Source organism: Alosa sapidissima, chromosome 6 (assembly GCF_018492685.1).
Source record: "Alosa sapidissima isolate fAloSap1 chromosome 6, fAloSap1.pri, whole genome shotgun sequence".
Lineage (NCBI taxonomy): Eukaryota > Metazoa > Chordata > Actinopteri > Clupeiformes > Clupeidae > Alosa > Alosa sapidissima.
The window spans coordinates 23,104,542-23,121,996 of NC_055962.1; the positions used below are offsets into that span (position 1 = coordinate 23,104,542).

At 43.8% G+C, this 17,455-nt stretch overlaps 1 protein-coding gene across 18 annotated transcripts in view; it reads left to right on the plus strand.

The window, feature by feature from the left end:
• nrxn3b (neurexin 3b) overlaps nucleotides 1–17,455 on the plus strand; it is a 217,314-nt gene that overhangs the window by 157,978 nt on the left and 41,881 nt on the right. For all 18 annotated transcript variants that reach the window (XM_042094857.1, XM_042094869.1, XM_042094866.1 and 15 more), the window contains one exon: nucleotides 2,892–3,073. In XM_042094857.1, the coding sequence (XP_041950791.1) occupies nucleotides 2,892–3,073 (182 nt within the window). The remainder of the gene's footprint in view (nucleotides 1–2,891; nucleotides 3,074–17,455) is intronic.

A 17,455-nucleotide genomic window follows, 5' to 3' on the forward strand; every position in this document is an offset into this window, starting at 1 on the left:
TAAGAAAACTAATTTGGTGTGGGGAGCAGGAGGAACTAGCATAATATAATGAAAAGATAGGTGTAATCAATGCATAGCCGAATACAAGCTTATAAACAGTACTGACATATAGACACAAGGGCTGTAAAAGGCCACTGATTGACTAGCATACTATAATGTACTTCCGAAGGGCATAGTGTTAGTTCAAAACAAATATATATATATGCCGTTCCTCAATGCTTAGAGCGTCTCCACATTTAAGGATACATATATGAGGTTGACCTCACCGGCTGTCTTGAATAATAAACATCTCAGGTTGTTTATCTGCCGCTTCACCTAATGGAGTTTTTTAATGAAGTTTTTGCACCAGACGGAAATTCCATTAAAGATCCTCAAACTGTGGCGTGTACTCCAGCAGAAGACGCAATTTAGTCCCTATAATGAATTCATGTGCAAAACACTGGCTGCAAAAGCTTTCAGCGTCCATTAAAGGCAGTCCATTTGTTGCTTAATTACTATCCACCTTGCTTTCTACTGTCTCTACCAATATTGTGAACCCCCCGCAAAAAAACCCAAAAAACCCTACCACTTAGCACCATGGTAGTATGTTGGGGATGTTGATTTCTGTTTGCGGTAGCTATGACTTGCCTTGCTTCCCTTCTTCCTTCTCTCTCTCTCTTCTCTCTTGTTCCCATAGATTGGATCCCAGTCTTAGGCAGCTCTTATTTCATTAAATGAAGTAAATACCTGTTTCTCACTCGTAGAGATTTACTGAGTGTGCCCTTGCAGAGCCAATCGGATACGTTAGGAGATAGTTTTTTTTTTTCCGGGGTACGTATGTGGTGACTGAAGGATGTCCTCGTGTGCTCAGCAAATCTGCTGAATGGGATAATTGGCTCCCTGGGGGGACTGGCTGAATGTGGGTTCCTGCAAGCCGTGAAATGGGGGAGTGGGGGTGGGGGGTTGGCGAAAAAAAAAAACAACATCTGCAGAAGGGGAGGAATCAATTTAACAATTTAACCATTTTTTTTAACAATTCTCCAACCTGCATTGAGTTTCAGGTCGAGGCAGGGTACCAAGGTTGTTGAAAGAAGTATCAAAATGAATGCCATCAAGTGGTGTTTTTCATTAAAGAAAATAATTGTGGCAAGGTAATTTGGGATTTCTCTATCGAGACTGGAGGAATGAAGCAGGTGTTTTTGTGTGTGTGTGTGCCTGTGTGTTGGCATGGCCGTTGGAATTTTGCCTGGTTTTTGTGAGGGTCCAGGTGAGGCTCCCTGGCAGAAGTTAGCGCTTGAGTGGTTGCCAGGATGCAGGTGCTGTGGTTTGGTGGTATGGGGGGGGGGGGGTTGCTAAGGCACAGGAGGTAGGCATCGATGATGTGCCAGGCATCTGTTAGGGGTAGCTGCTCTGGCCATGGTAAAGGGAGTTAGTTATGCAGGTTTACACCAGCCACAACAATACTGCACCTCATTGATGTAAGGCTACTTCATTTGTAGTTTTACGAGGGGCAGATGTGGTGTGGTGATATTGGGTGAAAAAAAAACAAAACACTCTCATGTCCAGTGCTTGGGGACAAAAAAAAAATCATGAAAGGTAAGAAGATTCTGAGATTCCAGGGCTGGCTCTTGTCTCCCAGACCACAATAGCATATTGTCTCTCGCCTCTCAGAGCGCGTGGACAGATGGGCTTTTTACGGAGCCAACCAGATGTTCTGATGAGTTGGAGATGAAATGATAAACCTGGGAGAGGAGAGGAAGTAATAAAGGCTGCATCTGGCTCCACACCCAGAGCGGGGTCTCCAGCGAGTACCGCAGCGCAGTCGTCCGCCACACATGTGCAGCTCGCCCTGCTCTTATCATATTGATTTGTCAAGCGGCTTTCTTTGATCTCTTCATCATGTTTACTGCGTTTGTGTGTGTGTCTGTGTGTGCGTTGGAGAGGGGGGCATTTTGGATGCATTCTGGATGTGTAAATCCAGTTGTGTCTGAGGCCTGACCTTAATAAAGAAAGATGTATCCTGGAGAAATTGACACCCTCTGACCTGTTTTGGAGGTATGTGTGTGTGTGTGTGTGTGTTTGTGTGCAGTGAGGTATATTTTGTTTTGTATGCATCACCATTGTTGAATAATTTGTGGTGGGTGGCCTAATGAGATGGTCAGTGGTTTGCGGTTCCTCCCCTGCCCAATTTTGAATGACCTTCTCCTGCATGTGTTTGTCAAATTAACATTGACGAAAGGCTCTTCGATTTGTCCTCCCCCCACCCCCTTCTGTTGCTTCGCCTGGCTTTCGCTTTGTTCCTCGGCCTTGTGGGTTTCATGTTTAATGCATGAGGATTGCCCAGACTTTACTCAGTTCTGGCCCTGGTGCTGCTTTTGCCTGGAGAGAGTGTGTGTGTGTGTGTGTGTGTGTGTGTGTGTGTTTGTGTGCGTGTGCTTGTGTACGTGTGTGTGTGTGTGTGTTTGTGTGCGTGTGCTTGTGTACGTGTGTGTGTGTTTGTGGTGGAGGACTGCGGAGGTGAAAGTCTGATCTCAGCTGCAGGAGCCCTGCTTCGGCCAAGCTCTTAGTATTACGCAGGGTCAACCCAACTGAGCCCAGGATCTTCTGTGGGGTGATGTATTAAAGTACCACGGTAGAATCGTAAGGGTTCAAGGTCATCTCTTTTGTCCATGCAGAGCAGTGGAGTGTGTTTGGGGTTGGGGGTTTAGATTTTGTTAGGGGTTTGTAATAGGGTAACGGGCCTAGTGTTGTCTTAGCTTATTATTCAGTATTATTATTATTCATAATTTATCTGACACTCCAGAGCGGCTTACAATGAAATAACTACAAGAACAGTTCCCTGAACTGACCGCTTGACCACCACCACCCTTATTTTGATGTGCTGTACTTCTCTTTTGTCTATGTCTTTGCAGCGGGGGCTACATACATCTTTGGGAAAGGAGGCGGCCTCATCACCTACACGTGGCCCAACAACGAGAGGCCGAGCACGCGGACTGACCGGCTGGCCGTCGGCTTCAGCAGCACCATCAAAGACGGGATACTGGTCCGCATCGACAGCGCCCCGCGACTGGGAGACTACATCATGCTCCACATCGTAAGTCACAGCCTCGTCTCTAGATGTATTGTCTGTGTCTGTAACTGTGTGTACAAGGTTGTCAGCGGTTGTAGCATAGAACCTCAAAGAACTATGACTCATTGAAACTTAACTAACTTTGTGTGTGTGGAGCAATTGTCAGTGTGATGATTAAATTCAATGGTATCAGGATGACCTTTCAGATAGAGGTCTCTTGTTAAAAATTGTAATTAATCACTGAAATATCTCACTACATATGATTAAAGTTGGGGGAGGTGATTGTCAGTGGCCTTAGGTATAATTTTAGCTCATGATTAACTAATGTTGTTCTCATGAAAGAATGTAGCACTGACCTTAACCTTAAGCCTGATCTGAACCCTGAATTGAAGTATGTCTTTGATGAACATACTCTATACTTACAAAAGAATTGCAAATAAATGAACTGAACAAAAATAGAAGTGCGCAAAACCAAAGGCTAGTGCACTGCACACAGCAGGCCTGCCCTCATTCGCAAATCTTCTCCATTTCTTAGATTCATTTTTCACTTTTATGTGGCAAGTCTGCCACATCCTAATAGCAAGGCATCTGGAAAATAAAGTACTTTTTTTTGTTCAAACAGGCAACAGAATGAACTTCTTATCAGGTACTGCACGTAGTCCTGTGTGGTGGTGCAGGTGAGAGTGCTGATAGGCGGGGGAAATGGGTCTGTTGCGGTGTGATGATGTGCTAACACTAGGCTGCCATCTGGTCTGTGAATAGAAACCCGCAACATCCGTATCTATTTAGTTTAACCAATCCTGCAGCAGGAGAGAGATAGACTGGGGGGGGGGGGGGTGTAGTGTGACATTCGATATTCCACTTCTCTACGTATGTCTATTTTAGTATTATACTTCTGCCAGAATTCAAGTATCAGCTCTGTCAGATTAATTAAATCATCTTCTGAAAAGTAAAAAAAAAAATCTCAGTTGTTTTCATCAACAGTTGTGCTGTATTTCTCATTTAAACTGAATTCAGGCATTAAAGCTTGAAGCATGGCTGAATCTTTTAAAACGTGACATCTACCAGGCAAATGCATCCAGCTACCATCATCACCAGGCCAAAGAGGAATTACAGTAGACTTATCCATGTTTACAGACACCGAGGAACCCACCATCCGTTTAGTCAATAGCCAGTCGATCCCTAAAAGAGAGCTTTCAGACGATACAGATTAGATTGCGTCAATAACAATGTTTCATTGGCAAAGAAATTGGTCATCTGAACTGAAGTTGATGATGGAGGGGAATCAAAGTACATTGGATATTAATGTCGGGGACCTTTTATCTAGATGATTCGGTATTGATTTCTGCTAAGCTCTTGGCTCCCATCCAAAGTTGTCATAGGAGATGGTTTGGATAATTAATCATTATAGTTGCTCATTATATGTGGGGAATAAATGGTTTCACATTTATCTTTTTTGAAATTCCGGAGAGCTTAGCATTAATTATTTGTCTTCTCCATTAGCTATTTCTAGGTTCGGAGTTGTTTTTTTAGTCATTTACATAATCATCTAATCAACTTTATTTTGCTTTTTAACTAAGTGGCAGGATTGATTTGAATGTCAAAACAATTAGATGCTTTGGCACACGCATGGCTAGTTTTGTGTTAGCACACAAAATTGTCTTATTCCATAAACTCCGGCATGACTCTTCATCTTCGATTGCTTTTTTCTTCCTCATGTTCAACAATCATTTCGAGGTCCAACTAGAATCAATGAAAAAAGCAGCCACACAGTGAAAGTGCATTTAATGAGTTCTCTGTGTTTTAGAGGTGAGCCAATGAAGCATTGTGCTGAGTTGCACACACTCTCTAGAACAAAATAAATAAAAAAGAGAGAAAGGCTACAACAGGAATGGAAGAGGAGAAGAAAGCACAGATTGTGACAAAGACAGGGAATGTAAAATCCAATTGGATGCATTAATCATATATATAAATAAATAATACAAATAAAATAAATTATAATTTAATTTAATTATTATTTATTTATTTTTTTGAAAGAAAAGTGCTGCCATCTCAGGTGTACACCCATTCAAACCCTGAGATTAAAGCTTTTCTCTACGGTTGGGTGGACAAGGTGTGTTGTGGACGTTGAGTGTATGTGTCAGTGTATGACTATGTAAATATATAGCTCAGCCGGTTGCTGTGAGCGCATCAGGGGATGGGAGGGTGTTGCCGGAGCAGTTGGCTTATCCATGATTCACACGCAGTCGCTCACTAGAGAGTGCATTGCTCTAGGTGACAATTACTCCAGATGAGCCATGCCTCTGCCGCTTTCCCTTAGTCAGGCCTTAACATGAGAGACACAGAGAGTGCAGAGTGCCATTCGCCCCTCAGCATTGTCATATCAGAGGCAGCGGGCATCTGCTGTCACCCAAGCTTTAGCTGAGGTTGCGGGTTTTTTTTTTTTTTTTGTCAATGCTGAATATGTTGAGCTGTTTCTCTGTGTGTGTGTGTGTGTGCATGTGTTTGTGTGCATGTGTGTGTTTATGTGTGTGTGTGTGTGTGTGTGTGCGTGTGTGTGTGCATGTGTTTGTGTGCATGTGTGTGTTTGTCTGTGTATTTGTGTGTGTGTGTGTGTGTGTGTGTGTGTGTGTGCGTGTGTTTGTGTGCATGTGTGTATGTGTGTGTGTGTGTGTGTGTGTGTGTGTGTGTGTGTGTGAGAGTGAGTGCATTTTTCTCACTCCATACTATGCTATGACACAATGACGTTTCATTTCAAAAACCGTAGAGCCAGCTTTCACTTAGCTGTGCATTAGTGTAACCTGGTTAGTATCCATCTCACAGGCCTTTCATATCGTTGTTGTACATCTCTTCTAGAATGGCAATTAGGTTAGGGGTGCGAAAGAGATGAAAGCATAATCGATTTCCTTCTTTCTATGCTCTCTTATCCTTTCATCTATCTTTGGAAATTAATATATTTCAGGCCTCTGTCCTCCACCTTCATAGCACTCAGTGCTGGAGACACATCTCTGCATCTTGGGATCATGCTTATCTGATATGTGATGGTTGTATAGCATTATAGCAAATATCTGCTGCAATATTGTTTGTGCTACCATACAGCAAGTCCTGTGAGCACGTTAGTGAAGTTTTAGTTTGTCATAGAAGCACAGGGAATATGCACAATCCTCAGGCTTGTGGCATTCTGTTAGAGGTTTTTTTATTTAGAGGGCTAATAGGCCAGTTTACGCTTCATGTTGTGGCGGCTGCACAGTGAATCCTATCACCCGCTTTAAGCTTCTTCACTTTAATTTAGAGAGGTTGGGAGGAGGAGAAAAGGTATGGTTTCTAGGTAATTGAAATCCCATTTTGAGACAAGTGAATGTAGTGGGGTGTGAGGGAGAAATGAAACGAGTGCAAGGTAAATATTGCATCCGTGGCCAACCATGAATATATCTCCCTGACATTCCTGTTACAAATATGAGATTTGCTCCCTGTTTCATACGTGGGGCTTTTGGGGCATGCCATCCATTTGGGGAGAGAGCATTTTTGTTATATTTTTATAGTTTGGAGACCGGGCATGCATGAGGTAGAATAGGATTATGATTGTCATGATGGATGGTTTTAAATTGCAGTGGACCCAGTGGTTTTGCATTTTACTTTAAGGGAATGAAACTGTGTTTGTGAAATGCACTCAGTGGGTAGAATAGTCTAGTCTTATAACACCATTGTGCAGTATTGGTGGATTGTGAGACATTTTTCATATTTTGTCAGGCTACTATGTCCCACAAGGTATATACTATCATTGGCAAATGTATTGTTGTGGCCATTTTTCTGAGTCGGCCTGGAGTTAAATCTATTCTATCCCCTCTGCAGAGAGTCTATTGTCCCTTTTTGAAGAATACATTAGCCTGTAATATCACTTGGCCATAGTCCTAAAGTGTGGAAAAGCATTTTAGACTGAGGAATCATCTTTGTTATAAGGCTATAATATCATTGTTGTTGCATCACCCATGCGGTGAAAGAGAAGTTGCGGCTGGAGAAGGATCGGGTGGAGTTGCTTTTCCTCTGATGCTTTATTTACAGCGTTTCGTTGCAGATCGGGCCATGACATTTAAATAGACTGGACAACTGAGGAGGGACACAGTGCTGTGCACAAAGTATCTGGTGCAGGGGCCTTCAGCTCTCAGAGAAAGAGAGAGGAGCTTTCACAGTGTGTTGTGCTGGCAAGCCCTGATGACAATGAAGATATTCCAGCATCAGGTGGGGGAGACAGGATGAGAGATCAGTCACCTTGCAACAGCCCCCATGGGCACGGAGTGAGATGATTGCACTGTTGTTCGCACTTCAGAAGAGGAGCGCTGGCAAGGAGAGGCAAGTAATAGCTGATAGCATTAGACAAACAGAGCGGCATAATCACACTATGCCCCGCAGCAGAAGTCCAAGTCAACTTCCTTGACATGTGTTTCATGTCATGAGAGGGAGAATAACGAGAAATTCAAACCAAAGCACCCTCCACCCCCACACCTCTCTGACTGATTCATCATTGAGCTGCCTTTCGGGTGCGGTGACATTAAACAGATGCTATCATGATCAACAGAGACATGCAGGAGCCTATTAAACTATCTTCTTAGCTTTAATCTCTACAGATCGATCTTGCATCACTGCTGAGGTTTTATGTATTCAGGAGGCAGTTGCCTAAATTCACTTTTTTTCTGCTATGTCTGAGTGCTTATTACATGCATTAAGTGTGCATAATTGGAGTGTTTGAGGGTTTGATATTAGAATTCTCCATAGTTCTGGGTGTTCCGTGTTTTTAAACAGTTAGTGAATGTGTTCCGAGGAGAGCCCACATTCTGCATCTCGCCTCCTCCTTGGGCTAATTTTGACAGAAGGCAGTAACCCCCCGTGTGAGTGCAAGCTCATTAAAAAGTGATGGAGAGTGTGCGCGAGAACACCAAGGTCCTCCGTGCCTTATCACCTCCACTCCTACCAACACCGTCACTTTGTCACCAGCTCTCTGTCTTCACCCACAACTCTCTCTCTTTCTCTCTCTCTCTCTCTCTCTCTCTCTCCATCGCTTACTTTCTCTCTGTTGCATTAGAGAGACGGCTAGATAAATAAATATAGCGGAGAAGAGAAGCACTTTTAGCAAATTGGCTGCGTCTCGGATTATCGACAAGAAAGGATGATGAATTGTAGTTGCTCAAGTGATAAACTTCAACATTAGAAAATAAATCTACTGGAAGTGGGAAAAAAAATATATCTGCTGCTTTCAATATCAGCGGTAGACCGAGAGATTGGCTCCCTGCGAATGTATTCATTTAGGATTAGGCACCTGCTGGCGAAAGCAGCAAGAAGTTTCTTTCGTTCGTTTTTCACTCACTGAAGAAGAGAGAGAGATAGAGAGTGGGAAAAAGCAGGCAAAGGAGATCAAATGAAAAGAAAAAGTCTCCCAGACATAACAAAAAAAAGGTCTCTGAGTACTTTTGTGTTTTCACTGATTTGCCACACTTTTTAAATTTCACTTGAAAGGAAGTCAGTGAACAGCTGTGTTGTTGCTCTAACTGCAGATTAGATTCGAGGAGGGCTTGGTGCCTAGGAGCACAGTTGTGAATAAGAGATTGACAAGCCCAATATCACACATGTTGATCACAAATTAACCACTGAGCTAATTAATTAATGTCAAAATATCAACAAAAACCTTTTAATTGGGAGCTGCTTATTAAACTGAACATGTGTCCCTATGCCCTCTCTGAAGCAATAGCAATTACATCACCATCACGATTATAACATGACATGGCCGTTTAAGTGAACATTTGCTTTCGTACCCTACTCACACTGTGATTCTATACAAAAATCAGCACTTCCATTTCACAATAATTGTAGTTAGTTCAGTGTCTGTATGTGTGCCACACTTGTACAGAGTACATGCCAACTGTTGACCCCAACCTCATATATCTGTCTTTTATCATTTAATAAATGCCCTGTTTCCTGTCAAGTTCTTGTGTTTCCAATGACTGACACCCACACAGCTGTTTTTTTTCCCCCTTTCCCGCAAAAAGCCAGATTATATCTATATAAAGCCAAGCTGGAGACAGTGTACTGATTGGTTTGGAGAATCGACCAATAAAAGGTCGCAGACCCCTTTACCTCAGTGGAACATATCGAATTGAGAAACTCATGAACTCCCGACTCTCCCGGAGTGCACACGTGGCCTTTGACATGCCCCAAGGTCGACCCCCCCCCCCCCCCCCCCCCCCAACCACACACACACACACACACACACATACATACACTGGTGGTCACTCTGACTGACCATCCATTATCGTATGACTCACCAAGTTCAGGTGACCGATATGAACATGCCCAACATCAATAACTACATGGACACCTAATGACTTGACGGACATTAGAGACCGAGAGCGAGAGGGAGGTCTCTGTGCCTGGGAGGCCAGCTGATGCATAGGGGGCGACAGGAACGAGAGTGGGAGCCGTGGCGCTAAACTCAACTCCTCATATTTTATTTAGACACACTGCACTCACTGCCTCATGCTCCTCATTCTTGTCCCTGTCAAACGAAAAGTCCCCCCCCCCCCCCCCACCACCACCACCACGGCTCACGGTGATCTTTTGACTGGGAATCATGACGGCAGAGCCTCGGTATCAGTAGGGTGCTTCCAGGTGACAGCCATTCATCTTCTGACTACACTGCATGAAGTTGCGGCCTAATTGACATAAGTAGAGGACTTCTTGCAGCTGCTCCTCCAGAAATGATGGCAAGCGCTTTGGGACATATCACATGACTGCATATGAAACCTTCCCTTTGAAATCCTACAAGTGATATTTTTTTTCCATCCAGTTGAACATGTCGGTTGAGGTTGATTGGTTCGGTGAATAGATCATGTACTACTGATGGCATTTACAGTGAATTACCACTCGAGTCAGAGCAGTTTGCATCAGCTTTGCAAACCCTATTTACTTCATCAAATAAAAAATCCATCATAATAATCCATGTGGACGAGTCAAGTCTGGTGAAATGTAATGGCTAGGTTATGTGAAGCATAGGAGTAGACTCTGTGAGGCCTTACTGGTGAGGGCTGTTTCAGTCAGCTAGCGGTGGATTTGGAGCGCATCAGAACTCCTGTTGACGGGAGGGCTGCAGGGCAGAGGAGGCTGGCGGCTCATTAAGGCTGCACGCTGGATGCCTTCATCCCTACAGGAGGGCCAACTGCCTCCTTTACCTGAGAGTGGGCACGCACACATACAAAAGGGCACACAGGATTACACATACACAACTTACACACACACATAAACTCTCTCTCTCTCTTTCTCTCTATCTAATGCACATGCACTGTTCATGTCTTCCTCTGCAGCCATCCCCCATTTCCATTCATGCTCTGAGGTCAATGAATGTCCGTGGGTGTCTCTGTGCGCGTCTGCAAGGGAATGCTAGCCAACTCGTACAGTAGGCTCACTAACTCATTGAATATACTCACTAGCCCCTTCAGTATACTCATTAACTCACTTAGTATGTTCAGTAGCTCATTTAGTATGCTCACTAACTCATTTCCTATGCTCGGGCTTATGAAACCGAAGATGTGTGTTGAGAGAGAGAGAGAGAGAGAGATATAGAGATGGAGAGTGGGGAGAAAGTGTGGCTTTGTGTTTCAAATTCCAGAACATCAGGACCTTTGGAGAGCTCCATGCTTAAAAAGGAGCCATTTGCATAGTTAGATAATCAGATGCATTTGGCTTGCGCCTCACTCACTTGTTTTCCTTGACAAATGGCTGCCTGGTATAAACGTGTGTGCATTTATTGTTTTCTTTCTCTCCTTCTCTCCTCTCTCTCTCTATTTCTCTCAGCCTCTCGAATAGGCTTATGAGCTGGGAGAGAAATGGGGTGATTTCCTTATTGTCTCTCCACTACAAGCCCCAGTGGCCGAGTGTTTGTGTTTAGAAAGCTTAGCCTGCCTCTGTGTTTTAGACCTGCCCTGAAATGAGCGGCACTGGCTTCTCTGGCGAAGGCTTCCGTGTGGGATGAGATTGCTTTTCAAATAATGGCCTCTACCTCCCCATTTGTGCTTTTGAAAATGTCGGCTGCTTAAAGGAGGGAGAGTCGGAAATTAGGTCTCTCTGGATTTAGGTGTGTCTCCCGAATAGCATTCCATTCGGTTGTTTGTGATAAAAAAATAAAAAATAAAAATAGGATCCTTTTTCGAAATAGTTGTGTTTTTTTTTTTGGGGATGTTTTTTTTTTTTTTTTTCGCTCTTTCTGATGACCAAGCCCGATCATGCAGAGAGAATGAGCCAGTGCTGCAGTGAGCAGGCTTTGATCTCCTTGAGTCCATGGGCATTGACAGTCTCCTGAAATAACCTTGTGTGTCTGAGTGACATATACACACACACGCGCTCACACACACACACACACACACACACACACACACACACACACACACACACACACACACACACACACACACACACACACTACTTATCTCTTCATGTCCTCCCTGGTGTCTTGCCTGAGATAGCATGACATCACCTCTATTTTAAATGGAGTGACCTCATAGCCTCATGAATATGGATGTCATCGCTACGAGCGCTTTCGCAGTTTCGTCTTATTTTGTGCGCTACAAATGTGTCAGTCCCAAGTGTCTGCTTGCCCTGAATGTCCATGACAGCGGCCACATTTGTCCACTTATTTACTATATGCTAAGATGTGTAACAGCGGCCACATTTGTCCACTTATTTACTATATGCTAAGATGTGTCAGAATTGTCTGCAATTCCACTGGCCACACAGCTGATCATATGAAGTTAGCAGAAAAAATGGCTCTTGATCTTCTCAGCTCACAAATCTTGTTTTATATTCTCTGTTTTTTTTTTTTTTAACCGTTACTAAATAAGCAGAGCTCCTTTTGGTTGTGGCAGTATCTAGTGTTTGAACCTGTGTAAGACAGTTTCTGTTTGTACTCAGAACTCCTCGCAGCATGGTACTGTAACTAAGGATGTTACCAAATGTTTTTAATGGCGCCACTGGTCAGAAGTGTCGGTGTTTCTGTGTTTGTGGCTCTCGCGGCTCTCGCCCTGCTAATCCTTCTGTAAGGTGGCGGAGGGCCAGTAAGACGAGAGAGAGGCCAGGGGATGCGAGGAAGTGCCGAGCACGCAGAGGAAGTGGAGCAGTCCCAATGACAGCGCTGGATTGCTGGATCTTTTTTCCTCTATCATCCGGAGAGACGCAGGGAGACAGCCGACCTACATAGAGTCCTTCTCCATTATCAAAACCATCATTGTCTTCGTTTTTTTTTTTTTTTTTCAAACTTTCTTTTCTTTTGAGAGCTCAAATACTCTCCGTTTGAAAGAGCCTCTTTACTCAGCTTGTCTTCTGGCTATTTTCATCAGGTCCATCACGACCTGGACCACACGCTACGTGGAGTGTCCACGAGGCGGTCAACTTGGTTTTCATGCCTCCTCTCTGACTTCTTATGAGATGTTCTGGGCTAGCTCGCACCAGGGGGTCCAGCTCTGGGCTTTTTGATTTTCACACAAATCTCAAGTGTTTCACGGAGCCTCCTAGCTAGTCTCTTTGATTTGCTTTTCTCTCTTTTTTTTATCAGGATCCTCCCAGTTATTCCGTGTCAAGACATTATACAAATTGATTTAACCCCCTACAGTATTTCTGGACTCGCTCTCTTACTCGTTTTATTGCTTACTCTTACTTGATGCATATATACAGTAGGCTTTTGCAGCATGTAATCCATTCGAGTCGTGAGTCCCGGTTTGTCTGGGGGCGTGGGGATTTTGATGTGCTAATGTGAGGACAGATGGAATGATGCACTGGATGGCGGTCATGCATTAGAGATGGAGGAGGGGATATGATGCAGTGGAGTTGGTTTTAGAGAAAACCAGCAGCTGGCTTCCATCAGTATTCATTGGCCAGCCCACCATAGGCCCCAACTGACCCGCTGGCGATAGCTGGGCTGGATCCCCCCCTCTATGGGTGAGGCACACCTGCTGAGAGCTGACTAGCCTAGCCACCTGCGCTAGTAACCCCCTCATTTCCAAACAGATACAATTTTAAGCAGTCAGGCTCAAGCCAAGTACATACACAAGAAGGAGCAGATTCAACTCAAACCCATCAATTTGTTTAGGAACTGTCCGTGAATAGATAATCTGTAAACTTTGCAATGAAAGGTCACAGGTTTTTAATCTGGCATGTCGGTGTGCTCATGCGGTGCAAAAACCAAGCCCAGCACATCCCTATTTACACTTGGTGAGAGGTAATCTCTCCTGTCAGGCTAGCGGTGATTCACACTCCCACCATAATACCTGCAGCTTCCATGCTTTTTTTTTTTAGGTGTGCTATACCATCCCATGCTGCCTTGGATTTCACACTGGATCACTGCTCTCTCATTCTCAAACCTTCCCTGCACAACCACACACACACACACACACACACACACACACACACACACACACACACACACCTATTCACAAACTCACAAGTATACACACACACATACATACACATACACACACACACACACACACACACACACACACACACCTGTGCACGAGCACACACACACACACAGCGTTTATCGTTTATCCCGACAGTCCAGCATGTATCAGAGCAGACTAGCCAGCAGTCTGTGAATGCAGTCTTTGGCGCTTGGCAAGCAAAATGGAGTCCGTCCACAGAGCATGAGGCGGCTGGGAGAGCAAAAGAGGCTCCTGTCTCTCTTTTTTCCTCCTTTCCCCCATCGGCCCTTTTTTCTGCCTCATTGACGCCTCTGATGTCTCTATGAGCTCACGCTGCCCATTTTTCAAACGGCCTTACGCTGCACCGCTGGACTTAACCACTCACCTAGCGCGGCGGCGCCGCTGCCTCTCTCTGGCCGCCAAGGATTAGCCGCTTTGTGTCAAATTTTTGTCGTTTCTTTTTTTGGCCGTTGTTGTGGAGCCTGGAAAAGAGTGACATTTCTCACTCTCTTTCTCTTGTGCTCTCTCTCTCTCTCTCTATCTATCTCTCTATCTCTCTCTTGGTATCAAGCTGAGAACTGTGAGGAGCACCATTGTTTGTGTCATCCCCATGTTGTTGTTTTTTTTTTGTTTGTTTGTTTTTTTTTCCGGAGGCCTGAAACGGTGGATGAGCAGATGGGGCCTGTGAGCGCGCGAGTCCACACACGGCTCTTGATGTTCAAAGCTTAGCACGCCCAAGCGCCACTTGGCTGCGTTTGCGAAGGACTGGCGACAGAGAGTCTGCCGTGGAGTTAATTACTCTGAAGGACCACCGGGGCATCACACTTAAGCTCTGGTCTTCCATGATTGCTTATGGACTTGCCAACGCATGCAGTCATCTGCTGTGACCTTTCCCACTGAACACTGTTGTCAATGTCGAGCATCTCCCCTGTTATTTGCCCCATCAACACATTTTTCTTTCTCACCCTTTCAGTGAAGGCATTTGCTTCTAAGCCATCCTAATATGAAAGGAAGTGTAGTATAAAGGCCAGGAGGTGTGTGTGTGTGTGTGTGTGTGAAGGGGGGGCACTTCAAACAGAAATGTGAAATACCATTTTCTCCACATAATAGAGCTGTATGCACCACATGTGTGTTCTTTGAAGGGTCATTTGGGTGACAAGCTCTTTTTTCTTTTTTTACATAACCTCGCTAGTCTTCTCTTCGGGGTGCGTGAAAGGGAAGGTCAGCCGTGAAGTCATGGCATTTGAGCTTACTTCGTTTCAGCTCTGGTCTACTACTGTGTCTTTGTTCTAGCCCTAGGTATCTGTTAGTCATTCAAATTTGAATCTCATGATCCCTACCAGCTAAAAGAAGGAGCTGTTCTCTTCCTACAACTTAAATTACTCTCAAGGAACTTATGGCAGATATTTGTAGAAACATTTGTAATCTACACAGTAATTTCCTCATTCTATTGTCCCTGTAGTTAGCAATGTCTTACCTTCTGCTAACTTGTCCCATGTCCCTGGCCCAGTAAAGTTTATTTGTGTTGTTTGCATTGGTGTTTGTAGTCGCTGTTTTGTTGTGCTATATGTTTAGCTGCTTCCTGTTAATTTGGATGTTTTTTTTCTGTCTTGATAGTTGTTGTTTGTTTCTGCTGTTGTTTTTAATGGCATCTTAATGTCTTAGCTCTGTCAATATGATCACTCAAAAAATCTCACCAAAAATTAGGCAATAGAGTCCCGAAGTGTGACGTAGCGTTTCCATGACGGCAGAATCACTGGATCTAAACAAACTTCCGAAGTGGCATAAATAGCATTGAATATAGACATGTGGCATCATTTCTAGCTAATAAAAATAAATATATCCATTTAAACGTGTTTTACCTGCTAGGCAGCAGCTTAGCCACATAACACGGGTTCCCTGGCAGGTGTAATAGAAAAAAACTAAATTCCAGTGGATATTTCACGTCTTCTCAAAGACTGGTGGCTGTAAAGAGCGACGTTTTTTGCCAAAAAAATAAAGCCAAAACACGTCCGTGAATTTAAGGATTTTAACCGCATGCTGTGAAGTTACATGCAGGTCTCTTTTACGGAGGAAACCCATGCTAAAATAAAACTCTGTAGTCACGAATTTGATCGTGTTGGTATGAATATATGTTGTAGTATGTGATTCCTACAGTGTAAAAAAAATATACTAACGTCTTAGAAACGTTGTAGAAATGATTGAAATATATTAAGAAAGCCACCGCTATGGTGATTTCTAATGGTAGATTGATTTGTTTCGATCCAGTGAAATTGCTGCCTTGGCAACGCTACGTCATGGCTTCGGGACTCTATTGGATAAAATTAGCAGAAATGTGGATACATGTGTGCTGTATACTGTAAAAACAATCAAGTGAAATGTTTTTCCAGGTAGATTATTCCACGAAAAAGATTTTTTTTTTTTACTGTGTTCCAGAGTGCTTTGGGTGGGGGAACGTTACTCGTTTGCTATATAAATGTTGCCGTATGAAAATGGTTTCTCTTCATTAGTAAAAGAAAAGGAGGACAGGGCCTGGTTGATTTATACAGCACAATTTTAAACCTGCTCTCTGAAATTGGTGGAATTCACCAGCACATTAAATTAAATATCTGCCAAACAGATTCCAATTTGATTACCAAGCTGTTTCAATTTCATTAGGCGAAACGCTAATGGACTTTCATAGCACTGGATTCCACTGAGCACAAATCCCATTTGTTTTTTTCTCTTTTCTGCTTTACTTTTTTAATGAAGCTGACTGGCCCATGTGAATACCATAGACTTGATGGATCAGATTGAAAAGTCCCTTCACTGTGTTAATTATTCTCAAAAAAAAAAATCACACTTTATCGGCCCACTTTGCATATCTATGTTTAATGAACCAACATCTGTGGTCATACGTGGCACAGCTGTTTGCTGGCCCTGCCCGCGTAATTATGAAAAACTACGTGGGTCAACGTATTTTCATTTTTGTGGACACATTGCTGATATCTGCTTTATGCCAGTTCAAACCCAATTACGCCGGTCAAAAACAATGGCTCTATCAGCCGAGGCAAGCGTGCTACAGTGAAAGTCATTACTGGGGCTAGAGTGTTATGGTTTCACGGCGGTGCAGGGGGATTGTAATTATGCTGTCTGAAATCAGGTCCCCAGTCCTCCCATGGTGCACAGGAAGGCAATTTAGGAGCATTGAAACTCTGTGGGCATTCATCAGAGCTTAGGATTGCTACATTGCAGACCCTGGAATGTTTGGAAAGATAACCAGCGTTTTCTTTATAAAACTCTTTATCATTCCAGAGAGAAGCAAATGATTCTCTCACAAAAATAAAAGAAAATGCTGTAAGGCTTTTGTAGTTGTGGGCATGTAAAATGCATGCTTCCATCAGTGAAGCCCTGTAAACCATACATTATAATTTGACATTTTGTTTCATAAGTGTGTGTGTGTGTGTGTGTGTGTGTGTGTGTGAGAGAGAGAGAGAGATAGAGAGAGAGAGTGTCTGTGTGGGTGCACAAGCTCAAATTGACCTCAAAGACCTATCAGTGCTAGCAAGTCTGCTTATTAGAAGTGGACTGGACCAACAGGGACACAGGGTTCCTTGAATGTAATCAGTAGCATACACAAAAACACTGTGATGTACTTGACAACGAACATGGAGGATGTGTGTGAGGCCCTCCATGTACACTGGGAATATGGCAACAGCTACTGATAAACTGTTTTCACATACAAAAGACACTCCGCTCATCGAAGTCTATATGGCGATGGGTTTGAGGAGGAGCGGACGAAAGGAAATGGGGAATAAATAATTGATCGTTCTGACGCAGCGCGATCACAAGGAGGATCAAAGTGGCGCTGCGGTGGTTGACATTGAGCAGGGTGTGGGAGTCAAAGCCATTAATGTCCACTGTGCCGCATACACCTGAATTTAATATGCACCACCTCCCTCTCTTT